This window comes from Arthrobotrys flagrans (genome assembly GCF_004000055.1).
Source record: "Arthrobotrys flagrans strain CBS H-5679 chromosome Unknown unitig_3, whole genome shotgun sequence".
Lineage (NCBI taxonomy): Eukaryota > Fungi > Ascomycota > Orbiliomycetes > Orbiliales > Orbiliaceae > Arthrobotrys > Arthrobotrys flagrans.
The window spans coordinates 2,540,658-2,567,677 of NW_027137547.1; the positions used below are offsets into that span (position 1 = coordinate 2,540,658).

General features: G+C 46.9%; 9 protein-coding genes across 9 annotated transcripts; 4 read left to right on the forward strand and 5 right to left on the reverse strand.

The window, feature by feature from the left end:
* Positions 1–854: 854 nt before the first annotated feature.
* DFL_002114 (uncharacterized protein) lies at positions 855–4,210 on the forward strand (the record flags this gene model as incomplete). The annotated part of the gene is made up of 5 exons (XM_067630854.1): positions 855–1,171; positions 1,407–2,565; positions 2,620–2,821; positions 2,886–3,285; positions 3,352–4,210. 5 exons carry the CDS (start codon positions 855–857, stop codon positions 4,208–4,210), a joined length of 2,937 nt encoding a protein of 978 aa, XP_067493455.1.
* A 931-nt stretch (positions 4,211–5,141) lies between these two features.
* On the forward strand, positions 5,142–6,476 carry DFL_002115 (uncharacterized protein; the record flags this gene model as incomplete). The annotated part of the gene is made up of 4 exons (XM_067630855.1): positions 5,142–5,196; positions 5,274–5,552; positions 5,630–6,342; positions 6,414–6,476. The coding sequence occupies 4 exons, from the start codon at positions 5,142–5,144 to the stop codon at positions 6,474–6,476; spliced, it is 1,110 nt and encodes a 369-aa protein (XP_067493456.1).
* A 14-nt stretch (positions 6,477–6,490) lies between these two features.
* On the forward strand, positions 6,491–7,315 carry DFL_002116 (uncharacterized protein; the record flags this gene model as incomplete). Its single annotated transcript, XM_067630856.1, has 1 exon — positions 6,491–7,315. The coding sequence occupies one exon, from the start codon at positions 6,491–6,493 to the stop codon at positions 7,313–7,315; it is 825 nt and encodes a 274-aa protein (XP_067493457.1).
* Positions 7,316–7,610: 295 nt separating this feature from the next.
* DFL_002117 (uncharacterized protein) lies at positions 7,611–8,327 on the reverse strand (the record flags this gene model as incomplete). Its single annotated transcript, XM_067630857.1, has 3 exons — positions 7,611–7,964; positions 8,034–8,066; positions 8,151–8,327. The coding sequence occupies 3 exons, from the start codon at positions 8,325–8,327 to the stop codon at positions 7,611–7,613; spliced, it is 564 nt and encodes a 187-aa protein (XP_067493458.1).
* Positions 8,328–9,576: 1,249 nt separating this feature from the next.
* On the reverse strand, positions 9,577–10,692 carry DFL_002118 (uncharacterized protein; the record flags this gene model as incomplete). Its single annotated transcript, XM_067630858.1, has 3 exons — positions 9,577–9,925; positions 10,001–10,219; positions 10,475–10,692. 3 exons carry the CDS (start codon positions 10,690–10,692, stop codon positions 9,577–9,579), a joined length of 786 nt encoding a protein of 261 aa, XP_067493459.1.
* A 276-nt stretch (positions 10,693–10,968) lies between these two features.
* DFL_002119 (uncharacterized protein) lies at positions 10,969–14,568 on the reverse strand (the record flags this gene model as incomplete). The annotated part of the gene is made up of 1 exon (XM_067630859.1): positions 10,969–14,568. One exon carries the CDS (start codon positions 14,566–14,568, stop codon positions 10,969–10,971), a length of 3,600 nt encoding a protein of 1,199 aa, XP_067493460.1.
* A 2,470-nt stretch (positions 14,569–17,038) lies between these two features.
* Positions 17,039–18,752, reverse strand: DFL_002120 (uncharacterized protein; the record flags this gene model as incomplete). Its single annotated transcript, XM_067630861.1, has 2 exons — positions 17,039–17,135; positions 17,200–18,752. 2 exons carry the CDS (start codon positions 18,750–18,752, stop codon positions 17,039–17,041), a joined length of 1,650 nt encoding a protein of 549 aa, XP_067493461.1.
* A 181-nt stretch (positions 18,753–18,933) lies between these two features.
* On the forward strand, positions 18,934–20,515 carry DFL_002121 (uncharacterized protein; the record flags this gene model as incomplete). The annotated part of the gene is made up of 3 exons (XM_067630862.1): positions 18,934–19,044; positions 19,609–19,787; positions 19,888–20,515. The coding sequence occupies 3 exons, from the start codon at positions 18,934–18,936 to the stop codon at positions 20,513–20,515; spliced, it is 918 nt and encodes a 305-aa protein (XP_067493462.1).
* Positions 20,516–22,513: 1,998 nt separating this feature from the next.
* DFL_002122 (uncharacterized protein) lies at positions 22,514–23,939 on the reverse strand (the record flags this gene model as incomplete). Its single annotated transcript, XM_067630863.1, has 2 exons — positions 22,514–23,102; positions 23,176–23,939. The coding sequence occupies 2 exons, from the start codon at positions 23,937–23,939 to the stop codon at positions 22,514–22,516; spliced, it is 1,353 nt and encodes a 450-aa protein (XP_067493463.1).
* Positions 23,940–27,020: the final 3,081 nt, after the last annotated feature.

The following is a 27,020-nucleotide window of genomic DNA, read 5'->3' on the forward strand; positions in this document are numbered from 1 at the left end:
TTGGAATCGAGTGCATAGAAAATCTGTGCTCTGCGTCCGAAGAATATATTTTCGAATGCTTATTTTAACATGTGAGGCCGAGTGTAAGATTCTTGACTCGATTTTTTGACCTTGAGAAGATGCTATTTCTCACCGCTGAGGCAATAGTAAGGAGATTGTATAGGCTATTTGAACGGAAATCTTTGGTTGTCGTGAGGCTGTTGGCCGCAATCTCCCGAAAGGAACTCGTAAATTCCGGAAATTCGATTTGAACAACCTGTTCGCGAATAATAGGGTGAGGTTTAGTAAGGCCCTTAAAGTATCTAAGAACGGTCGCAAGGGAGCGGTTGGACTTTGATTCCCCGCATTTTACTTTTGCCCTTAGGCATACTAGGCACGGAACTGTGTTTGAATAGGATAATGGTGTGCACTCGAACTTTCTTTCCTTCCCCGTTTCACTGCACCGGCTCGTTAACGTTCGTTACCAGTCGCCGCTGTTACCAGTACCAAGGGACGACCTCTGACTGACTGATATCATTCGAATTCATTGAGGCTAAGGAACGCTCTTATTTGGCCCTGGCCTGCTCTTCGGTTCAAAATTTTGACCACGACGTCCTACATTACTTTGCATTCTCGACCCCGGGTCTGCTCCAACATTAACGTAACCAAGGTTAATAATCAGTTGGGGTAACACCGTCTTTTCCTTTGCCCCCAAAAATCGCCGCGGCTGTTCCGGCCAATTAACAAGCAGCCAAACCAAACCAACACTGCATTCTGCAGAAAACAGACAGCAGCATTTCTCGCTTCTGTGATTCCCGAAATTTTAAGCCATATTGTACCTGCGGTTTTCGGCTTTCCCGTAGTCTATCTGGAGCATGGCGAGCCTGGATGGCTCCGACGGCCACGACAGCCCTGCCACGGCCACGACAGACGAATCACCTTCGGCCCAGATCCAGGTAACACCAATCATCACCGACCAAACAGGCCCTCAGGATCCGTCGTCGACGTCGACTTCTCCCGCGGTTCGTTCGACCGCATCGTTTCACATTTCAAAACGTGCGCCTAAGGCCTGCGGTAATTGCCATCGTCGAAAGGTGCGATGCGATGCCCACTTGAATGCCGAAGGCCAACCGTGTTCTTATTGTCGGAGTACTGGGCACGAGTGCGTACTATTACCAGGTAGACGCGGAAGGTAAGACAAACCAACCAACCAACCCGATCTGAGAGATAATAATGCTGCAATGCACAATCGCCAAAATTTTAAGCCGACGCGATAGTCCACCCCCGTTCTGCCCCTCATTTTGTGCTATGCTTCCCAGCTCCCTTTGGTCTTGGGCCGCCTTTTCTATCGATTGAAGGAGTCGCATGACCACTCATTGCCGCCGCTTAAGCTTCAATGGATGCTAATTGCCTATCTCGCTGTGTAGCACTTACCAGAAAACTAAGAAGCGACTGGCTGCACAACAAGCCGCCCTATCCGCTGGTGGATCTGCTTCGCAAAAACCCTCAAGCTCGGACCAGCACCGCCAACGACGACAATCTGATTCTCGTGTTTCCGGAACGTCGTACCATCCCACCCGATCGGTCTTGTCTCCCAAAGATGGCGACTCCACATACACACCATTTCCGCCGCATAAGGACCCGAACCTGGAAATTAATCCATCCTTGAGCGACGAACATGTATGGGTTCAATTTCTGGACAAGGTCCATGACAGTTCGGGGACCGGGCCTGTTGGCCTCGAGCGACAACTTACTGCCCAGAATACTCCTTCTGGTTTCCGTCCTCGAGCAGACGACTACCAACAGACTCGTGAGAATTCCACTGATCGAGAACAAGAAGGCAAGCGACAGGTTCTGATATTCAACGGAGAAACAGCTCTTGACGGTGCTGTTCCAACTATCGCTGGATTGCAAAGAATGCAAAACGCCAATACTGCCACCCTCGACCCTCGTCTGGACTCGTCGCTGTCGCTCAACCATGTTCCCTCTTTCACACCGCCGCCCAGTTGGACGACTGTTGCCAGCAGAGCGCATGTCACAGATTTAAAGATTCTACCTAATGATGATGTCTCATACCTTCTTGACCACAAGAAAGTTCACGTCTTCCCATCGATCGAACTATGTGATAAACTCGTCCACACATTCTTTTGTTATATATATCCTCATCTACCCATCTTGAATCGCCCATCCTTTATCCGAGGTTATAGAAAGATGATGTCCGGTGAAGGGACCTATTCCCTGTTCCTGATGCATGCGGTACTGTATGCAGCCACACACCATGCTCCGACGGAGATACTCAAACAATGTGGCTTCGAGAATCGTCTCATTGCCAGGGCATATTTCTTCTCACGCGCCAAGCTGATGCATATGATGGATGGAGAAAAAGAACATCTCTACACCATCCAAGGCTGCACGCTGATGAGCATGTGGTGGACCCGGTATGAAGAAGAAAAAGAAACGAGGTTTTGGCTACAGGCCGCCGTCCTATTAAGTCAACGGATGGGCATGCATCGTTCTATCCGTCCCGGCTGGGGGCTTGGAGCGAGTGAACGACGGATGTGGAAACGAATATGGTGGACTTTATACGTATGGCTTACACCCCTTGGATAGGATAAGGTTTAATACTAACATGTACAACAGAGCCGAGATCATATCACAGCGTCAAGTCTTGGAAAGCCTAGCCTGATAAGACTAAGCGACTGCGATGTAAGCGATCTAGAGGAAGATGACTTCGTAGAGAATTGGGGAAACACAAAACCCGAGGATCTAGCCACGCTTTGCCCGCCTCAGCTGCCCGTGACGATCAAATATGTTATCGAAATCGCCAAACTCGGGAAAATCTGTACGTTCATTATTCATATAAAACCTAAAACAGACCGGAACTAACCCTCACACCCGTTATACAGACGAAAGAATTGCTTCCGTTCAATACTCATGCACCCACCGACCTTCTCATAAGGATCTCGACGATCTCGCCAACGACCTTGCGGACTGGAAGAATAACCTACCGCCAGAACTCTCAACCCTCCGCTATGACGAAATGGGGACATGGACGCCCGAAAACTTCTGGCCGATATTACTCCAGCTCATCCACGACCGTGCGGTATCTATGCACTATCGTCCACGATGTTCGTTACCAAAGGGTCGCGCATCGTGGGAAAGTGAAAACTCTCCTGGAGACGATGAAGCATTAATAAAGGAGAGGGAGAAGGCTAGAAAAGCAGTCGTTAGTGCAGCAAGTAATACATTTAGACTCGTTGAAGATCTTCTCAGACATGATTTATTGAAATACGCCCCTGCTGCTGTGTAAGCTTTGGAATCCCTTCCCCTTCCCCTTCCACCCTTACCATTCAGTATTGACTCGGACTTTAGTCAAACACCACTCTTCATCGCTATGATCGTCTACGCCGAAGAGATCAAACTAGCTGCAGAAGGCTCAACCCGCCACAGCCTCGCCACCAACAAAATAAACGTAGGCATGATGGCCCTCGGTGAGCTACGAAAAATCTGGGCAGCTTCGTCATGGACCTTCCGTCTCTTCGAGTTCATAATCAAGAACAAGTTCGTCGGGATCGGAAAACCAGATATCTCTGTCGGTGGTGGTGCTGGAGTTCCTCCAGATGTAGCCACCCATACAGGACTCAATCCGCATAGCGGAATGCATCCGGCCGATGATGCAAATGTGTGTAACACACACGCAGGAATTCCGGAACTGGATATTGACCCACAACTCGCTGCCGAGAGCGAACAGGGTGGTATGCATCACCATATGCCAAATTCTGCGACTCCAACTCCAGGTGGTCCGGTGTCTGGTGGACAGCCAGTGTTCTGGAATACTGGAAATCACGAAACCCTAAGCCCAGATGCCGCTGGGTATGTAATGTGGGATGAACACCATCCAAATATGATGGGACATCATCCTGGACCCGAAGGCTGGGGTGGTGGTGGTTACGGTATGGGAATGGGCGGCCCCAGTGGTGGTCATGCTGGCGAAGATACAGGTGGATTTGACCTTACCTGGCTGGCAATGAGCGGGCTAGCTGGGAATATGCCGTTCCATCTTGAAGGCGGTCCGGTCACAGGTGGTGGTGGTTCGATTGGATACAACGGGGCGCCCGATATCGCAAAAATGGGTGGCGGTTCTCTTAACCCCGCCAAGATGGGGGCAACCGCGATCGACCTTTGGAATATCTTGGGTCTCGGCGGCAGCAACTCTTTCAGCAATTTCTAAACGAATACAATTTCTACATTAATTTCATAATGTTGTGTTATAACGTGTACTGGAGTTGGTTATCACGTCTCGTACTTTAATGGTTTTTTTTTTTTTTTTTTTTTGTTACAAAGGTGTACTTATCGGAGTTTTATTTTGGAAGCTAAGGTATGCTCGACGGTACATGATAATCATGCTGTTTGCTGGGAGTTTTTACTTGCGGTGTTTATATTATACTGTCAGTTTGGGTATTCAGCATTGAACGGCGCGATTTATTTTAGTATACACGGCTTCTTACGACTCTGAGCTCCTTCCTAAAAGTTTCATTTTGCTTCTTCTCCTAGCTGATTTCCCCTTAACACTCCTAAATTCTATAGTATACGTCCAACCTATCACGCATGTATTCGTCCGTAGTTATCACCAACTATATCTTCGGAATGTGAAGATCAAAAAACCTTAACATCGAAATCCCTGGTTTCCGACAAAAGTGGATCCGAAAGAAACGCCGCTGACATCTTCATTCCAAAGGACCCTGTCATCCCCCATGTCACTCCAAGCACGTAGAGTCTCTTACTAAGGCGCCAATTGATTAGACAAGCAGCTTATCAAGGCCTTGTGTCAAATAAGACGACAGGTCCCGCAAAAATCCACCCCGCAAAATCCCCACCTGACGAGGAAACAAGAAACTCTTACTAAAGCTTCTGGTATGTGGTGTCGGTAGTTCGTTTCGGGCCGAAACGCAAGTTGTGTGTGCATCGGCCATCGGCTGGCCAATGGACGACGGTGAATTATCAACTCCAACTATACAAGACCTTGAGATCTTGGAAGATCTATAAGTATCAACCGCGGCAAATAGGATCCAGATCATAGAATTATCTCTGCTATATATAGACATTTTTTCGAAGTCGATATCACGGGCGCTTTGTTGCATTTTCGAGAGAACAACGCAAAAATGACTCCAGCAGATTCAGAGGTTGACGTCCTGATTGTTGGCGCTGGGCCAGCAGGTGAGTTCAAGCAGGCACCCTAGCAGATGTGTAATCAAGTTCAATAACCAATCCATCAATTAAAAAAAAAAAAATAGGCCTCATGCTCGCAACATGGTTATCACAGCTCCAAATCAGCACAAGGATCATAGACAAAAGATCCACAAAAATCATGGCCGGCCAGGCGGACGGTTTCCAATGCCGTACCCTTGAGATCCTAGACAGTTTTGGAATCGATAGGGTCTGGAAAGAATCAAACCATATGCTTGAAGTGTGTTTTTGGAATCCTGATGAAAACGGGGTTATTCGACGAACTGTGAGGGCCCCGGATACTCCTAAGGGGCTTAGTCGATTCACAGAGAGTGTGCTGCATCAAGGTAGGTTTTAAAAATACCTCGGCGAGGTTGTACACAAATGAGCGATCGGATGCTTAGTGATTGGATACGTATTACAGGGCGTATGGAGCGCTTCTTCCTCGACCACCTTAAAGGAACCGGAGACAGAATCCGCGTAGAACGCCCCGTCATCCCTTCGCTTCTCCGGGTCGACGAATCCGAAATCAAAAACCCATCAGCCTATCCGGTGACACTCAAACTCCAGCACCTTACCGACGAACAAGCAACTCCAAACCAAGGCAACAATATTCCTAACGGCCTCTTCCGTTCAAACCTGACTGCCGACGACACCGATGATTTGATCCGAAAATCATTAGGAAAAGAGGGGACCGAAGAAACCATCAGAGCTAAATATGTAGTTGGCTGCGATGGCGCGCACAGTTGGACTAGGAAACAACTTGGGTTTAAAATGGAAGGAGAGCATACGGAAATTATATGGGGGGTTTTGGATGTAGTACCCATCACTGATTTCCCGGACATCAGAGTCCGTTGTTTAGTTCATTCCGCGAGCGCAGGCTCTTTGATGGTTATTCCGAGGGAGAAACGGGTTGTTCGGCTTTATATTCAGCTGAAAGAAGTCGGAGCTGGTGGAGGAGCGGTAGATCGGTCAAAGGTTACACCGGAGCAGATTCTGAAAGCCGCGCAGAAGATTATTGCCCCGTATAAGCTTGACTACGAGCAGTGCGATTGGTTTACTGCATATCAGATTGCACAGAGGGTATCGGATGGGTTCGAGAAGTTCGACAGAGTATTTTGGCTGGCGATGCAGTTCGTAAGTTCCCCGTTCGAGATGGGCTTAATATGACATATCTTGGCAACAATATTAAACAAATCGCTATCTAGATACCCACAGCCCCAAAGCGGGACAAGGTCAAAACGTCTCGATACAGGATTCCTACAACTTAGGATGGAAAATCGGGATGGTGGCCCGCGGACAAGCCAGTCCCGGTATCCTCAAGACGTACGCCACGGAACGCCAACAAATCGCCAGGGACCTCATCGCATTCGATCAGAAATTTTCAAAACTATTCTCGGGCCGACCGGCAAAGGATGTATCCGACGAAACCGGTATCAGTCTGGAAGAATTTCGAAACGTTTTCCACCAGGGTGCCGTATTCGCCGCGGGGTTGAGTGTGGACTATGGTCCGAATGTCCTAGTCGTTAAGGAGGACGAGGGCAAGGAAGGGACCGTGAGGTGTAGGCCCGATCTGGCTAATAAGCTCAAGATCGGTATGCGGCTTCCTAGCCACACAATCGTAAACCAATCCGATGCTCTAGCGATCGAACTTCAAAAGCTCCTGCCTTCGGATGGACGATTCCGACTGATTGTCTTCGCCGGAGACATCTCCAAGCCTGAAATTTACTCCTGTTTCGAAAAACTCGGAGAGTATCTACCCTCTAAAGATTCCGTGGTTTCGTTGTACACTCCAGAGAACAGTCCGAGGGATTCTGTTATCGAGGTACTCACTGTGCATTCGGCCAAACGGACGGATATTGAGTTACAATCGCTACCGGAGGCCTTCCACCCCTTTGATAAGTCGAGGGGCTGGGACTACTGGAAGGTTTACGCAGATGATGAGAGTTATCATGAAGGCCATGGACAAATTTATCAGAATTTTGGGATCGATAGGGATGAAGGATGTATCGTAGTAGTTAGGCCGGATGGATACGTTGCGGCCATGGTCGCAGTGGATGATACTCAAAGTTTGGAGGCTTATTTCGGACGATTCATGATTAAGTTATAAGAACGGAAATCAAATGCTTTTATGTGGGGTTGAACTTGCCTTGAATTATCACTTGAAGCTTGTGTTTGAGCAAAGAGGGGGAAGGATTTGGAAACATCAATTAATTGAATTCAGGGTTATATAATAGGCCAAAGGTCGATGATTGTATAAACCTTTCCCAAAAGCTATCTAGGGAGCGACTGTAGAAGAAGAAGAAGATACTTTTGGTCTATACCTAAATGTCACCAAATCGCCAAGAGAACACCTCTAACCCTCCAAGTAGCAATCCCTCTCAAAAGCAATCCTATACAAATTCTTACACCTCATATCCACCGGCTCCAGCCAAAGAGCTCCCCGCCATCCAATCGCTAGAATAAGCATGACAATTATACCCATCCTGGAACTCAATCTCATTATACATATACAACTGACAATTACTCAAACTCAAATAATACTTCGCACAAGTATCAACACTCCCCGCAAATGTATCTCCGGCCTTCGTCCTCCCATTCTGCGTAGAAACACCACCGAGGATATCGAAGACTTTGCTTTTTGGATAACTTGGTGTGGTGACTCCCTTAACTGTTGCGAAACAGGATTGGTCGCATTCCGGTGGATAGTTGGTGAATGGTTTGTTGTATAGCCAGCAGCTTTGGGGGGTACGTTGGGTCTACGTTTGCGAATTACTTGTTAGTACATATTGTTCGAAAATGTAGATAATTATGGTATAGAATTTTACTTTTTGTAGTAAACCGAAGTAACCGTTGCAGCGCTAACCGTGGTTCCATATGTCGTTGTCTCGATTTTAGTAGGCGCTGTCTTAACAGTAAGGACGATATCGGGAGTGAATGTATACGTTCCCTTTGATTTGGTCGAAGTGCTGATCGTCACCGGGACAGTGGTCGACATAAGTCGTTGTGACCGGGACGGTAGTATAGGCCGTCTTGGCCTTTGCAGCAGCAGGTAAAGCAGAGGCTGTTTCAAAGAATGGGGTGGCGAGAGAAGCCACCAAAACTGAGTTTTGGGTCTTCATTTTCGTAATGCGGGGATATGGAGTATATCGAAGGGTTTCAAGTATTCTATATCAAAGAGTGCTTCTAAATTAGAATGATAGCAAAGTAGGGAAAGTCTAAGTAGAGATCTTTAGAGGAGTCATAAATTCCGAAGTTCAAATTAATTAAAGAGAGACGAGAAGATTTCGTAAAGGTCTTCGGCCTTAGGTTTGCTGCCGACGAAGAAAGCAGAGATAGCCACCAACTTATATAGGCAAATCCGAAGATACTAATGTACATTATTTCTCCACAATGGAATATTCTTCCCCTTCGAGACCGTTTCTAGAACCCATGATAACGGCAGATCAAACACCGGAACACTTGCTTAAAACAAGGTAAAGAGTTATGGGCCGGTTAGTATGAGATTTACGTTAGCACCTCTGATGCGGGCACAACAATGTTTAATGGGGCCGAGATTTCATTCGCAACTGTTAATTAAGAAGATACTAATGTACATTATCTCCCCACGTTGGAATATTCTTCATGAGGCGTTAACACGTTTTGATAGACTTAGGTAATAATTGTGTTGAAATTGTTGGAGTTTTGATAGTACTGTTTTCGGAATATTCGAAGGATGATTAGATTATCTAGATATCTTTCTCACGGAGAAGTGAGCATCCGGCGGCAGTTCTTTCACTGCATCCGGAACTAAAGGCAATTTTTACTTTTTTCCCAATTTTTGTTGGTTGGAATTATCCCCATCCCATCGACTCGAGAGCGAAGCTGTTCTCACAGCACACGGGGCTGAAAAAAGGTACCAACATCGACTTGGCTAGATGCAATTAGTGCGAAAATCCGTTGTCTGAACGCGGAACTGGACGGTTCGATCTGCGGATCCAGACCGATGGAGGTTCTGATTAATTTATACAATCCAACATTGCTAAAACATGTCCGATACTCGAGAATGACATCTTATAATCATGTATTCAAGTATATCTCGCGCCTGGATGACTCCGAATACAAAATCCGTATGATATGCCTTAAAACCCCCAATGGAAACCAAACCGCTGTATCGATGAACGAAAGAAAAGGACAGACGATGCAAATAACCAAGCATGATGCGCCCAATGTGCCAGGAGTGGAGCGGAGCAGTTGACCACAGGCCGCTACGATCCCAAAACGAACGAAAGAAAATATTAAACATATCCAACTCCGAACTTTTCCTAGCCGGAGACCACTTTAGCGGCTAGCATCGAGACCACAACTTTACGACTCATGTGCGAGAGCTCCTCAAGACCTCCCAGCACCCTTCTGATCCCTCCCCGCCCCGTCGTGAAAACCCTGCCTCTCATACCCCAACCCTTGACTCTGCGGTCTCAAAGTCGCGTATGCCGGCGGTACATCCCCACCCCCCGAATATCCAGCATGTTCCGGTCCCGCCATCACCGGTTGCCCATGTGGCGACATGGGCTGTTGGTGCTGCGAGTTCCCATAAACAACCGGTGGTTTCTGCATCGACGGAGATGTTGGAGGATTGTAATTATCGTTATAAGGTGGGTACCCCTGCGGTACCGGTGGAGACTGTGTCCGTCCGGAGTTGTACCATTCTTGACGGGCGGCTTCTTCGGCTCTTCGCTTCCTATGGTGGTGAGAAAGTTGTTAGTTATGGTTTGGTGCTGGATAATAGGTACAGACGTAATGATGATATACGCACTTTCTGTTCTTGTAGAAGATGACGCCACCGACTACCACGCAGAGTTCTAGTAACATTTTTTGGCCGGTTGGTGAGATTATCGGGACGATGTTGACGTCTGAATGATGGTCGATTCTCGGGTTGTTGTGGATTCGGACCTGCGTTGCGTTGGATATCGCAAGATGACGTCGTCGAAGGCGGACAAAAGTCGATGTCAAAGTTTCAATAGAAACTCGAAGGCTATAGGAAGTTATGAATATGTCTAGAAAATCTTTAAGGGTCGAAATGCCCAAAGAAACTCGCCCCCGAAGATAATATATACGCAAAAAAAACCCTTTTCCAAGACTTTTTGCATTCGTCATCCGCCAGAATCATCTTTTCTTGGTGCCCCGTCGGAGAGCAAATGGCCCTTCTCGTCAGGTTACAAGGTGACCTAACTATTCAAAACCCGTTTTTGCCACCGAGTGGACTGGACTCTGCACATGGCACACCCACCTCGTTGGAATTTTGATTTGCTGACGTATACGGTATGTTTGTCGGGCCTGTGTCGTGGTGGGCTGCGCCTCGTTCGTTCGGATAATTTCGCGATGTGAGTAGATGAGACTTTGCAGGCGGAGTAGACGGGAGACGGATGAATCCCTCGGAAGTAGTCGGGAATAGATTAGCTGTAAATTATTTTCCTGAACTCCATTGTGAAGGTTACATAATCTCATATGCCCAGGTATATCAAAAAGTTTGAAAATCATTCATAGCTTGGGCGCTTTGTGGCCTGGGATATCATATGTTGTAAATACATTCAAAGCATTCCGGCAAATAATGGTAATAGGAAATGGGATATCAATACATACTGACAATTTAGTAGTATGGATAAAAATAAAAAAATACTACCATAGCGCTCCCCATAAGTAACTCGATAGAAATCTAGAAAGATATGCAAAATGCCCATTAAAAGGAAAAAAACGAATTGGAACGACATTGCGAAATCGCTTTTAAATGAAAGTCATTAATATCGCAGAAATCAAAGCTCCAAAACAAGCGACCAAGCCACCAAGGCCGATGCTCGACGCAGCACCTGTCTGAGAAGGAACCGGCTGTAGAGGGATGCCTGTTGTTGGTGAAATCTTTGACTCAGCCGAGATCGTAGAATTTGATAATGTGGTGTTGCTGGGAATGGTGGTATTGCTTGTGATACGGGTTTGGGTTATCTCTGGCGGTAATGCGGTTGAAACTAATACGGCAGTAGTGGTTTGAATAATGCTGGTTCTACCCTCGATGACTGTTGTTGTAGTCGTCGGTTTGAGGAAGTAGACTTCTGGAATGGATGTTGGACGTCCGTTAACAGTTGTCCTGAGGAATGAGGTTGAGAAGAAGCTTCTTGGTGTTGTGATCGGGACGACGGATGGCACCAGTACGACGGTTTCTTTGCCATTGATTGTTGTGGTGACGCTGACTGGTTTGATGGTATAAAATCCGGAGAGGGTGGTTTCTTGGCCGTTAATGGTTGTCGTTTCGAGGATCACAGAGGGGAGATTGAGAATCGGAACTCCCTGTGGTACGAAGAAAGTGGTAGTGAACACCCTTCGTGTCCCGTCGATGCTGGTGGTGATGACTCTAGTGGTCGAAGAGGCTGAGAGAGAAACCGGGAAGTTGACGGTGGTAGTCTTCCCATCAATAACCGTCGATACTTTCAATGTTTGGATAAGAGGATTTGGCAGAGTAGACGATGCTGGCAGAATGAATGTCGTCGTGCGGAGGATCGTTGTTCCGGACACGATATCTGTCAACAAAGTCGTACTTGTCAATGGGACCAGTGTTACAACCGTCGGACCGAATGTCGGAAGACCATTGATGATTGTAGGGCCGACTGTTGTAGTTAGGAAGGGAGTAAACTGTGGCACCGGTGCGGTTACAGGAAGAAAGAATGTAGAAGAGACCACTGCAGGACGACCGTTGATAGAAGTAGTGAAAGACACTACTGTGGGACTTGCGGACACCGATAACACGTTAAGGAAGGTAGCCGTCCGGCCGTTTATTGTAGTAACTACTGGATCAGCAGAAACCCGCGGTCGAAAGGACGTAATCGGAATCGTCGACTCGGTCAAAAGCGTGAGAGTGGAGCTGCCCCCACCCGGCATTCTAACTACGGTGGTCATGGGAACTCTGGTAACTCCGACAAAACTTGTAGTTGTCGTTGGGGTTCCATTGATGGTCGTCACCTTTGGAGCAGGCATAACGAAGGGCCCATCATCACGCGGGCGTGTTTCTGTCGGGCTAGGCCCTGGCGTGACGGTTTGTCCAGGTGCGGGTCGAGAATTTGTGGGCATCAGTAACAACGTGAAGTCGTCTGGATTGAAAGTCCGTGACGCCGGTTCATTAGACCCGCCGGTCGTATTCGGGTCCGGATTAGGGTTCGGGAGGGGTGTGGGTCGAGGCCCTCTGGTCGGTTGCTCATTGGGCCCGTCTGAAGAGGTTTGATCAGGTACATCACTCCCGCCACGATTGGGGCCTCGGGTATTATTGTCCTCGTTCGGTCCGCTGGTTGGTCCTGAGCCTGGGGCTCTAGTATTATCATCATCCTCGCTCGGCCCTCCCGTCGGTTTGCTATTCGGCGGCACACCATTTTGCCCATCTTTCGACTTCGAAACCGGCACACCAAATTCATCAACACTATCCTTCCCCTTCGTCTCAATAACCACCGCAGTCTTTGTCGTTATCACCGCAGTCCGTGTAAAATTGACGAAGGCCTCAAGTTGAGTACAACCTTTGAATATCGAAAGCGTGAAGTCGCTGTAGGCAGGGATCGTAACCAGAACAGTATTATCAGGGCAGACATCCGCACTTGTAGTTGGCACGGGCACCTCGACATCATCGGTTGTGCTTGCGACGGAATCAGTCGGTATATCATCAGTTGGCGTGTTCCCAGCCGGAAGATCGTATGCAAAGATGAATTGATAGGTGGTAGGAAGTACAAGTTCTATTTCATCGGTATCCGAGGCCGTGGCGAGAGAAGAAGGGATGATATTCGCGGTGTTACTGAGGATGGTGTTATTGGGCTGGATGGTTGTGATATCTGGGTTTTCGGTTGAGGTCGGGATGGTATTGTTTGAAGCATTTGTGGTAGTGGAATCGTCGACTGTGATGGTGGTCACGATGTAGACGGTGGGATTGACCTCCATTGAGTAGAAGTGACATTGCGCACCGGGGACGTTGCATCCGTTACTGGGGAAGACATACGATGTGACGGTACCCTGCGTGGTCGATGTTGATGTAGATGAGGTTGGCTCCGAAGTTGTGGTATCAGTGGTTGTGGAATCTGAAGTCGTTGTCGCGGTGTCTGTTTCAGTGCTCGTGGAGTCAGTGGTTGTCTCTTCAGTTGTCGTACTAGTTGTGCTACTACCGGTATCCGTAGTAGTTTCTGAAGTACCAGGCTCTGTTGTGCTGCTGGTTTCAGTGGTTGAATCTGTTGTAGATGATTCTGTCGTCGTAGTATCAAAATCTGTCGTTGTAGCTTCCGTTGCAGTTGTAGTCCCCGTACTTGTGCTTTCCGTAGCCGTAGTAGCTTCCGTTGTGGATTCAGTCGTAGACGTCGTAGCCTCCGTACTTGTAGTTTCCGTAGTTGTCGTCGGATCAGTCGTGGTGGATTCAGACGTCGTAGATTCAGAAGTAGTACTCTCCGTCGTCGGATCCGGCGCAGTAGTAGTACTCTCCTCAGAAGTCGTACTCGAAGAGGTTGTCGTCGCGGGATCGGTCGTGGTGGATTCAGACGTCGTAGATTCAGAAGTAGTACTCTCCGTCGTCGAATCCGGCGCAGTAGTAGTACTCTCCTCAGAAGCCGTACTCGAAGAAACCGTCGTCACGGGATCAGTCGTTGAAGTCTCGGATTCGGTTGTACTAGTCTCTGACTCCGTCGTACTACTAGCCTCCGCCGTAGTAGACGTTTCGGACGTAGAAGGTTCGGTCGTCGTCGTACTGGACTCAGTTGTAGATGTTGTTTCCGTAGTGGCAGTCTCGGTTTCGCTGGTTGACGAACTGGATTCTGAAGTAGAAAATGTGGTTTCGCCGGTTGTGGTTTCACTAGTTGTACTCGATTCTTCGGTTGTAGAACTTGTAGATGAAGATTCAGAAGACTCAGATGAAGTGGTACTACTGCTACTGCTACTTTCTGTTGTAGTGGTCGTTTCTTCAGTCGTAGTAGTAGTTTCTTCAGCCGTAGTAGTAGTTGAATCAGTCGTAGTAGTCGCTTCCTCAGTCGTAATGGTTGTTTCCTCAGCCGTAGTGGTCGTTTCCTCAGCTGTAGTAGTCGTTTCCTCAGCCGTAGTAGTTTCTTCAGTCGTAGTAGTCGTTTCCTCAGCCGTAGTAGTTTCTTCAGTCGTAGTAGTCGTTTCCTCAGTCGATATCGACGAACTCGTTGTCTCCGTCGAAGTAATCTCGGTGGTCGTCGTCGTCTCAGCCGACGTCGTCGTTGTTGTAGTAGTTAACGACGTCGTAGTATCCGGATCTGGTTCCCCAGGATTGACTATCTGCGGCTGCCCAACTACTCCGCAAGCTGTATACAGCAATAACAGCACGATCGCCGGCGATAGACGCATTTTCGTAGAAGACCGAAGAGGTGCAGTGGGTATGCGTGTATGTATCGAAATGGGCCTACGATTTCCTCTTCTGTGTTGTATTTCCCCGTGGATGACGGCGCGGTCTCGGTGGAGCTGTTCGCTACCTGATCTTGACAGGCATGTAAGACATATTAAGAAGCGAGAGTGATGGAGAGGGGAAAGTCAAGAAAATTTCGCTTCTGCAGGCCCTTATCCTTTTTATCGATCGATCATCGAACAGAGCCTTACGGGGTATAAACTAGTGCCTTCCGCCTTGTGGAGATTTTTTTTTTCAAGATGCAAGGGAGGGAAAAAAAAGCTGGAAAGATGGAAAGAAAGAAAGAAAGTAAAAAACGGCATTCTTCGTGCAACGTCTTAGCTCCTTAATTTAGAAACCACACCTCCCACCATCGCGCAAGCTTCCTGCGGCTGAGAACAAGAAGGGGGCGGTTCAAAGGATTTTAGCATTTCGGAGGAGTAAAACCCAGTTACACAAGCCCGCCCGGCTTGTCAGCAGCCAATCGAAACGTGAACGGCTGGGGCTATCTCAAATAAGGGACCAGGTTAGCAAACACCGCATGAACTTGACAGCAGGGTGTGGTCGACGTCGCTTACGACTTTGTACCGAACAAGAAACTAGTCTTTCGACCCGCAGAGCTTAGATTCTTGTCGTATAACATCGTCATGTCGAACCGATATCGCATAGCTAATCAGCGAGCACTGCTGTTATGAAGGCGAATCTTTTCTGAAGCTGATGTTATCTTGACATGCGCATGCAGGTACCAGATCCCTGTGCTCCAACACAACGGACAGGATATCTCTGTTAGGCTCAGGTTGGAATGTGACATTCACGACTGAAAGGCTACATACATACATACCTCCTGTACCTGGTAGATTTAAAAATACAAAATAAGTACTCAGGTAACGAGTGTAACTCGCTATATTAAACAAAAAGCAAAGTAACCATGAATCACCAGACCTCGTCTGCGGCTGGTTGGATGGAGCTTGCCGTTGAACCACTAATAGACTCCTTCAACACGCTAAATTGTTGCATTTATGGCACACAACACAAGAATGGTCATCTTCACTCCTTTGCTGAGGTGCTAACGTCATACCATGTTCCCAGCATGGCCATGTGGGTTAGTGTAAGAATCGAGTGCATCCGTGCAATTTTTTCAATGGTGTCCAAGTGTACCTGGTACGAGAAGTATTAAGCAAGACTTTTAGTCAACGCAATTAGGCTCCCCGGAACAGTGTGTGGCATTAACGTGTTGAAAACAGCTCATGGCCTCTCTTGTAATCGGTCCCTCGCGTCGTGCTCCTCTACATTAGGATCGTACCTACTGAGAGAAGCTTCGGCGTCTTGGGTTATTGTCACCGAGTACCTTTGTATGCCTCGCTGTATTACGTTACTAGGGCACAAAGGATCACTTCTCGGAACCTACAAGATGGAAAACTGGAGGGCTAGGAGGATATGCCCAAAACCTCCAAACCCCTAAAACGTAGGACAAGGGCGAGCTCTTAATCAACAAGCCGATACCGCCGATATCAACCAAGGAGTCAACCTTAATTATAAACCCCTAGGTGAAGAAGAAAAGGAAATTATAACGCCGGTGCCCAAAAGTCATGGTACGCGAACCCAAACTTAAGCCCGGGTGATATGATGCATCGACAAAAACCTACAATCGCACCTTGACTATTCTTTCGAAAGAAAAAGGTACCAATGAAAATCACCAGCGTCGCCATGACCGCGGAGATTCCAACAAAAAGCCCTTCTTTTAGTCGGCGGCTCCGATAGTTTCTAGGCTTTCGTCAACGACCCCGAAGCCCAGCGTCAACACTACCACCGTGAAGAAAACGAACGCCTGGCTCGCCAACGAGCACCCGAACGGATAGATTTACAACGCGAACAGACTCTTAGGGATGATCATCGAGTTACCTCGTAGTACGTTGTCTCCTTAAATTTACCATCTCTATATATATCCGGTGGAGGAATGAGAGGGAGTTTGTTGACGAAGAGGGGGGGGGGGATTAGGATTATTCATCGGCGGTGGAGGGTAAGTTATCAGTTCACAGAAGTGCTTCGGTTGGTAAAGTAGATGTGTGAAAATTCGAGAATGAGAATCAATCATAGACATAACGTAAGGCGGGGTTCCGGGTTAATTTAAGTAAAAGTTTCAGACAGAATAGTGATACGGAGTTTACTTAGGGAACAATAGCAATCGCAAGATGGGACAAAGAGATCAAGACCGAACGCTGGGGAGAGTAATACGATGGCACATATCTCTGATACCAAGAGGTATTTTGTGGATGGGGGCTCGTTAGATTTTATGTACACATGTGGGCAAGGCAAAGCCTTCCCATTTTATAGAAACTAACATGGGGACAAGTGGCAGGTACGTGGTCGTGTTGATATTGGGTGACAATATGGTCACCAGAAGCAGAAGGCAGGTAAAAACAGTGATGGGGGTTAAACCGGACTGGTGACGGTCTCGGTTTCGATCCTAGGTCCCTTGGCCTGGCGATCGAAGAGCGTGTGCCTCCAGCGGAGGCCACTCTCCTTCATCCTATATTTTAAATAGAACTGTCGGTATATATTCACGTAGAGTCTTGTAGAAGGGGAGGACTTACCACTCGGAGGCGTCCGCGAACCACGCCGCAAGGACCGCCTCGACAAGGTAGGTGTCCTGCGAAAGCGGGACCGACGAAAACTCCAACTCCTCGGGGTCGAAGTCAAGCTCCAACTTTTGGTCGGGCTTCAAATCGTTGTTGGCAAGCATCTTGCCTTGCCTGCGGTTTCCCTCCGCGGTGGGCTCGATTCCCTCGGAAAGCGCGATGCTCCCGTGGGAGCTTTCGGAGTTGAACCCTTCCACCTCAGCCGGGAAGAATTGGAAGGACCTGCCGGCACGCTTGCTGGCTCCGCGCCCAGAAGGTTTACCGGACCCCTTGTACATGCGGACGTTGAAGGGTTGGTGGTCCTCCTCGTCCGGTGGGATCTTCATCCGAACGAAGTCCAGTTGCATCCCGTCGGCTTCCTTGACGTACATGTCCGTGACTCCGATAAGGAGTCGATTCAAGTTGTCGGCGACTTGACGATGGATATTGGTATCCAACTCGACGGCATGGCTGGAGATGCCGGGAGAGAGCTTGGTTTGGAAACAGATTTGATCGAAAACGTCTTTCCAGAAGACGAAAGTCGGAGTCTCGAATTTCTTTGGGGAGATAGTTTCGCCCACAGACTGCCAGAATCCCTTTCCCTTGGGATTCTTGGGAACGGAAGCGCTCAACTTCAAGATGGCAGTGGCTTGCTCCGGAGTGGTCAGAATGATACTGGGAGTCGTGACCATGGGGGAGTCTTCGGAAACACGAGTCGAAAGAACCGAGACACTTGAACCGTGGTGTCGAAGGGTTTGAAGTGGGTGTCGAAGGTAGGTGGCGGAGGCCGATCTGAGAAAGCCAGGACGCTCGGGTGGGAAGGAAGATGGTCTGTTTTCCGCACCTCGCGGCAAGGTGTTGGAACTCATGATATTCGGATGGACCGTAAACCCAGAAGAGGGATTCCCGTGTTTGTATTGAAATGTGTTCCAGGTCATCAAAGTAGGAATGATATTGTTCTTGACGCCGTCGATGAAACCGCCAGAGATGGTATTGAGGCTAAATCCTGACAACCGTCGACCAACAGTATTGGCAAGAGAGCTCATACCACTGCCCAATTGGACTCGAAGCTTCTCTTTGTCGCTGAGGCGGTAGTCGCTAGGAACACGAGGAAAGAATTCGGGGTTGTAGTCCTTAGATGAGAGATAGGATATCATCTCTGAAATCTCCCGAGGGACGAGTTTGCAGAAGACACCGGTGACAGGTGAGAACTCGAAGATGTAGACATTGTTGTACAATGACCGAGACAGAGAATGAATTATGATTACTCCGTTAGGCAATGTACACTCCAATGACCACCAATAGACGCGTAGCTTGACTCCAATGTTAGGGTCCGACATTGGGTCCATGAGGCATTCGAGAAACTCGGAGATGGAGGTTTCGTCGCAATATCTGGGAGCTCTTTGAACGGGAGAGAGTTGGGTATGAAGATAGATCTTCACCTGGACGGGATTTGCTTGTTCGAGGGTCGAAAGAACGCTGATGACAGCATCTTTGTCCATGTAGATGAAAGCTGACTGGCGAGGCATCTGAGGCGATATTCGATGCCGTGAATTGGTTTGGAATTGTCGTGAGCAGGATGGGAAAGGACAGAGGCGATCGAATCGATTTCGTCCTTTGGCTGTACTTCAAAGAAATAACGATAGGTGAGGATTGGTCGACGCCTGTTACCCTTCCTGAGTGGTTCTTCATCGCTAAGAAGAAGGTGGGATGTTATCTTGGTCGGCCATCTTGAGCGGGTTTCTCGACGGTTACTCCGAACTGCAGCGGGAAAACGACGATGGAGATGAAGACGAAGATGGAGATGGAGATGACAAGAAAGTATGGAGGTCTTTACTTGGTTAAATATCCGCCTAGAAAATATTTTTATTCTCGTGTTCAATAATTAATCTCGTGGAGGTGGAAATACACTGCCTCGAGTTCAAGACGGTGACGCTGAAGCTCCGTTATGATATTTGTCAACATACACATACTACTCCCACTAACCAGGCTCTCAACAATACTATCATATAAAAGTAGCTATAATTGACTTCTATATGGACTGCTTCAGTATTGTCTTGAAAGCTATTAAAACCTACTATCGGTACACTATAAACGTACCAAGTAGATGAATTGGCCAAGTAGAAGGGGGAGGATGGTGTTGAGGCCATCTGTATAATGTCTGTTCTCTGAGTTGCCTCCATTTCACAAAAAATATTTCTTCCTCTCTTTTACTCTCCCAACCCCTTCCACTCTCATTAACAATGGCAAAAAAGAACAAACGCAAGCAGAGACTCAGGGTAAAAAGATTAATATATCTGTTCTCCTTCTTTGTACAGTTTTTTACCTACTTGGTAGATACTTAAGCAGGTATGTGTGATATATATGCTAAGAGAAATATTGTAGCTTATCACCCCTAGTGAAGAGCGTATGAATGCCTACTGGGACAAGAAGACTGATAAATATGGGAAATCGATCCCCAAAAAACCTCGCAACAAGCCAGAAACCACTGCCGTTCCTCCCACAACCCCCAACCGCAAAAAGTCCACCATGAATCCACCTATCAAGAAGGGTATCTATCAAGCGTAAGTCTACCTTCTATATAATCGCTGCTCCTTAAAGTTCTCTGGGTGCCATAGTAGTAAACATAACTTTCTAATAATCAATATTGCTTATAAGATACAGGGAACCCGATTATTCCAACGACCCACCAGGCTGGGAATGGGGCCGTCCCCGCAGCCTTCGAGTCGAACCTCTCTCAAAGCCACGTTATGATCCTCTCGCGGACACGAATCGAATCATCGAGCAAGGCCGCCGAGAAGTCGAAGCTCTCCGTCGAGCCATCGAAGCCAAAGAACGCCACGGCGAACTCACCGGACGCCTCCCCGGTCTCACCGACAAACTCTCCGAAAAGATGGCTCAATTGGAACTCTATAACACCAGCGAGGAGGCTAGAATGCAACATGCCTGGGATTTAGCTCGTGGTCATGACAATAAAGTCCGAGAGCTAGCTAAACGTGATAAGGAGAATAAACTTCCTGGTGCCGGAGTTCCTGATAGATACCGTAAGCCACGGGATTTTTGGTCTCATGCTAAGGAGGAACGGGATATGATTATCGATGCAGCGGCTAGGATCATCATTAAGGAGGCAGGGACCAGACGTCGTCGGGCGGCTGCTCCCATCACTGCTATCTGCCAGCGTACTCGATATCTTACTGTTGAACAAAGAGACCATATTGGCGGATGGGTTGTCAACTTGCCAGAGGAGTTTGAAGGAAGCGATGGCCTGGCGCCGGTTCCGACCTATGGGTAGATTCGAAGATGTCTGAATAGAAAGTTATATACTTGTATGACTTTCCTTTGGGCTGATTAGCTTCTACCGTCTATTCTATATTCTCTATTACCTCTACCATAATTCTTGTCTAAAAGAAATACATGTATTCTGATTGCCTTCGAATCAATCATACAATCTTCCCTTAAAATCTGTCGTCTGAATGATTCACTCGCGTAAAGTTTTATTAAAAGCCAATGTGGATTTATATCGTCGGGCCTCGAGATTACATCGTGATTAAAATGCCTACCGTGAATATTTAGACGGGATTGAGTTGAATTCGATTGCGTAGACATGTTTGATCTTAAGAATACGCACGCACAGTATCACAATGAGGGAAAGATTTCTGATATTCGTAGTTGTCGTTATGCTGCCCACAAAATCTTTCACTCCCGCCTCCCCAGCAACGTCTTTGACATCACCACCAACCATCACCATCATCACGTCTACCTTTCATCCACCTTCACATTTCAAACTTCACAGTCATCACGAAGCTACTCTTATTACCTTACAAGAAGCCATTCCCATCATCGTATCATTGAATAACTATAGCCAAACCTCTCAATTGATCACGAGTAAGTAATTCCCTTTTGTGCTTCATTATCATAACCTTCTCACCTCCCCTTCTCTCGATACTCACCGTTTCATCTCATCCACCCTCAATTCTCCCGTCTCTCCAAAAAGAACCCTTCAACCCGCCCATCATCAACAATCTCATCATCTTCACCATGAACACCAAACTGGCCCCGGTGTCCACCAACTCCCAAACCCCAGAACCCACTCTCCAAACCGAATCATCCCAAACACCTCCGTGACTTCAACCTGCAATTCATCCCTCGAGATCCAAGATCTCAACTTACAGCCGGTCTGCTTCTCGGACAAGAGCCGGCCAGCAATCCCTCCGAATACGCTAGGGTCTCCAACCCTACCGTCACTAAGATGGGGGTGCGGAAGGAGGTGAAACAAAAGAAGGAAAAGAAAAAGAAGAAAGAAAAAGATACAACGAGGAACTCCTCAAGGTTCAATATCTCCATCTCGAAGGGCCAATATAAAGAGCCCTTCGGCAAGTATCCAGGCCACAACACAAAGTCTGTGTTGCAGCCGTCCCAAAGTGGTAAGACCGCACCTAAAGAGCAGGGATCTGCTGTGCAACCATTGGCCGGGGGCAAGAACAACACACAGAATCCAACATACCAGCCGCCAAGACGACGAAGAAGAGGAAGAGGGAGGGGAGGAGAATTATGAGGAGAATGATGGTGAGGGGTGTGGTACAGGTACCTCCGGAGAGGAGGAAGAGGGGGGAGAACAGCGATAAAGTGGGGGGCGACATCGTTAGAACTTCTTTTTTTATTTTTATTTTAGTTTTTTATTTAACTTGGCCTATCTCTTCTCCCTATAAAACGTGCCTAAGCTTTGTCCCGTAATTTACCTGGACATAGTCGGCCACGCTATTTTTTTGACCGTAGAGTCTTAAGAAATACAACGGCATTAACACCCGCCATGCTTGCTGTTAATGCCATTGCCTACATATTATAGGCCGTAGGTAATTTAGAATTGTTCGAGGCCACACAGTCTTCGTCCCTTATCATCGGTAATTAACATGGAAAGTTATCATTATGTTATTGCCGAAATAAATTATATGGTTGTAGCAACTTGTTTAGGTAATAACTAGAGTAGGCGAGCTTTTGAAAATGCAGTCTTCCTAAGACCGTAGGCAGCTGTCGGCTGTAGTTAGATTTCAAGTAGTTTCTTAAGCTGCAACGCACAGGTTCGGTTTTCGAAAACTTTTAATTTTACATCGAAATTTATACAGAAGGAGGAGTGGATCAATGGTGAGAGAATCCCTGACAACTGATCGTACTGATAGCTCATATTCTACAGCTATTTATCTATCTATACATCGATATATACGTAAAACTTTAGTTACATTCCAGAAATGCTACCTCCGTCCTCTTTTGTCTCAACACAACGGACGCTAATTTAATAATAACCTTCTTCAGGCTGCTCTCCAATGTCATCTGGGACATTCTTCTCTTTGCCTGAGGCCTCCTTAATTTTCTCCTTATCCTCCTCGCTTATGTCATTCTTGATGTCCTTAATATCCTCCTCAGGATAGTCTTCTCCAGCGAGGGCTTCCTTGATTTCCTCCTTAGTAGGCGGCTTAGGCTCAGGCTGAGGCTTATTAGCATCATCGTTTTCACCATCCTTATCCTCGAGCTCTGCAATCTCTGCGGGCGTTGGTGTCTTCGTGGACAGAACAGGTTTTTCAACAGTAACTGTCTTGTACTGAACCTCGACTGTTGTCTTTGGTGGTGGGTTGATGACCTGAGTGAGAGTGACGACGGCGTTCTTGGTGACGACGGAAGTCTTGGTTTGGCCATCTTTGATGATGGTGACGACGTTGTTCTTAATGACGGTGACGGGTTTGGGAGGAGCGACTATGGGTTTGACGGTTTTGATGATGGTAACCGGAACGGGTTTCACGGACACGACAGGTTTCACCACAGGTACCACCTTAGGCTTTGGTCGGATCTGTTGGATGGGGATACATCCTCCAAAGGGGCCGTTCCTAATAATCCAAGATTAGTAAAGCTGCCATAATACGATGCGGAGAGTCAGGATATAAGATCAAGTATACTTACTTAGCGCTATTCTCACATCTGACGACACAAATGTCTCCAACCTCATTCTTTGATCCAGTTCTTCCCTGGCAGTTCAAATCCGCCGGTATATTAACCGTGAACCAACACCACTTTTGAACTCCCGCCCAGTTAATCGAATTCGCATCACCAGGACAGTTCTTCCGAATTACCAACTGCCGATGCCACTGCTTTCCATTCGCCTTATAGTCGATCTTGCATTTAAACGCCCCACCTCCATCAGCATTAATCTGGAACGCAAGAACATTAAGCGCTCCACCAGCCGTAACCTTCGGAATACCGATCAAATGCTTCTTTGTACCGGTAGCATCCATTTTAGTATTCTTCTTCCACTCATGCCACGCTAACCCTCCAATAGCAGCGGGGATATCAATAAACCCCTTCGCCGGTGTAATCTGACTGAACAACCAAATTCTCTTGGCATCTGATACATCGAACCATTTACTCTTATCGTATTTTTGGTAGTACCATGCGGTGTGCTGTAGTGTGGTACCGCAGCCGTTCAGTTGATACCCTTTATGCCAGGCGTCATGAACAACTTTGTCGCTGAATACGGTGACATCACGTTGGTGTGGGTAGAGGGCTGAGCCTTTTCGGGGAGTGCTGGCGTCGACTCCGAAGGCGTAGCCGTGGATGGCTGCGTTAGCGTTTCCGTAGGCATCGGCTAGGACGACGTGGGCAGAGGCGATGTCTGCGAGGGAAACGAGGGCGACGGTGGTCGTGGTAAAAAGAGTGGAGAAATGCATTTGTTAAGGAGTGTGCTTCGTTCGACGTTCGAACAGTATAAATGAATGAATTAAAAGAACGTAAAGGAGTGAATGAGTGAGCAGTGGGGCAGACTCTGCTGGAGGAAGCTGGATATTTGATGTCAGAGCCGACGGTGACTGGAGACGGAAAAGAGGAAGCCTTCGTAGGTCGCCAGAGGGCCTTTATATATTCATGATACCGATAGATACGATCCTGCCGTCCGATACGATGTTCGTATTCTGTGAAGGCAATGGCGCTTTGAAAGTCATTCACCAGTTCTTTTCAGATCAGACAACCTAATACCAGCGGCGGTGCCCCAAAACTCTATCTCGAGCCGCGATCATGGTAAGCGAGTTATCGTGAACTGCTTCAGATTGACAATTCAGCCGATGGAACAACTATTCTGGGTAGTTCTACCGTGACTCTAAATTCAATCACCATACCAGCGCTTCCACTGTCCGAATCCTTTCGAAATCAGCGTTTTTTCCATTCGGGGAGTAGTCTCGTGCCCGAGGCCAGCTACCGAAATTATGAGAATGTGGAGAGCCAGCGTACATCCATGAATATCATGGGTTGCCGGGTACAGCGCACTTGAATATCCAAAAAACCATGAATTCCCCTCGCTGGCGATCGATATGGGTTAAACTAATTTTGGAATTCAAACATAATCACTTGCAGGGTCCCGAGATGTATGTATAGTTTAAAAGTAAGACATTACTATTGACTCGGATAAACGTAAGTCTAACCAGCTCTAAGAGTAGGACAACCGTAAACTATATAAGCATAGCAGACGATGTAGATGCGGATACAAGATCTAATATAATAGCACATCGAAGCGAGTAATATAAATATTGTTTCTCCCTGACCTGGCTTAGATGCGTAGTGACCGAATTCGGCTTTAGATGATTAAAATGCGTATTATATACGTATTAATATTGCATTATGTCATAATAGTACCAGCATCAATGGCTAAGCTTAGCCACTAGCCATTTAAGAACACATGGACGCAATACACTCCCGAAGGGCTTCTTCTTCTTCTAGCTCCTTATTTTGTTTTGTTATGACAGTTTAGCCGGTCGATGTTAACAAAGTTTACTGGTCACCGAGTAAAACTTTATGCAGGGTACGAAAGCTTGTAAAAAAAGAGTAACGCTCCATCATTTGGTGGTAAACTTGCGTGTGTGGAGCATTACTTTCTTGACTAGCCTATGTATATCAATTTACTATAGAACGCTAGAGGAAGCCTAATGAGTATACTTTTTTTTCTATTCTTACGACGACAAGACCCCAAAATGGTTTTTCCGGATATGTTGTTATCAGTATCCGTCTACCTGGTCTCCTCGGCTGCTCTTGTCGTCGTAGTAATAATAAAAAAACCTTATTTTCATTATGCTTCCGTTTTTCTAGCGATATACCGCAACTAGTCATTGTATCCGAGGGAAAACGCGCAGGGCATCCTTGGTACAGAGCGCACTGCGGTTGCCGTATTGGGGTCTAATTAACAGGAGGTCTTCAAACGAATATTATAATACCGCTTCTTATGCGATTATTATCAGCCTTGATTCTATACTTATAATTAATAATTTATATACAGCGAGGTGACACAACCTGATATTTGATCGTGAGGTAGCATCGTTCCATTCTTTGTCCCAGGTCGATAGACGGCTATGCAGTTAGAGAGAAAAAGGAGCGAACGGGTTTCGCAAATCCACAGCTCGATGGAGCACTTCCGAGCATTGGCGGCTAAATCCGTAAGTTCGGACGAAGGGTTCGTGCGAGCTCCAATTGATCAGTGGGTCTACGTCTGGACAGTAGTAACCGAGTCTAGGCTGACTTAACCTACCGATACCAAATGAGCCAGAACGATGTAGGCTTCAGTTAGTCTGCTAGAGAATTTTTGAAATGGTTCAGGATTCAGCTGGTTGGCTTCGGGTCTGCGGCCCACATAATGCATTGATACCTGTGTTGTGCTGGGGTTAGGATGCGGCTTGGTCCTGCGGATCTTATCCACAACTAGACTGAATGAGGTCAATCCCATGATCACGAACTAGTTCTAACATTAGTGGCCTCTTTACGAACCTCGAATACCACGTGGACTTAAGTGTCAACATGTCGTAAATGAATGAATAATTCAATTTCTTTTTTTTCGGGATCTATTTTTTTTTTGTTTTTTGTTGGTCATTGAAATCGTTATACGTACCATGGGTCAGTCTTAAGAAGAATGGAAATAATGCTGCCATGGTGTAGCTCTTGAGTTTAATCATTCTTATAAGGAGGGGTCTGTGTAAAACGCCGGACTATTCGAGAAAATGTGGTCGTAAATGTGGCGGATTGCTCGCGTGCACATGTGCGCATTTGGAACATTCGGATATAAACATTATCTTGTTTATTAATATGGAGCTAACCTTCGCCCAACAAATGGTTTTTGGAGACAAGAGGTAACTAGCCGTTCAGATAGCCGCGAGTCCAGGGGCTCCGTTCAGAGAGATTGCGCGCGAATTGATGTACGTGTACATAAATTTGATTGAACCAGATATCTAGATAGGTAGATATTTAAACGATGGCTAGTTCAAAATGTGAATAAAGGATATCAGGCAAAAGTTCGGGTTTTCGAAGTTGTAATTCATCTAAATCTCGAAATATGATGTGAACACTGGAATGTAAATAAGAAGTGAAGTAAGAGAGCAGATGTAAAAAGGAATAGTATAATTTGGAAGACGGGAAAGTTAGCTCCAAAATCTAGTTAGATATATCTAAAAACAAGTAGAACTACACTAGATATTTTCATCAAGTCTAATATCCAACCTTTTTTCATTGGCTCATGCATGATATCTACGAAGTCTTTGGACAACTTCCTCCTCGAACTTTAACTGCACCACTACATTGTCTCGTGGTTGTGAGATTGGATTAGCCACTTCTTCAAATCTGCTGAGGCATGCCTGGACCACAGCCTGATATCCCACGCCCATTGTGTGGTCTAGCGTAACCAGTCGCTTTTGCACTATATAATCTCGCATTTCATGGTACCGGTTTGAAGTAGAAGTGGGTTTCCATCTCTCACCTCCCCCTTTCATCAAAGC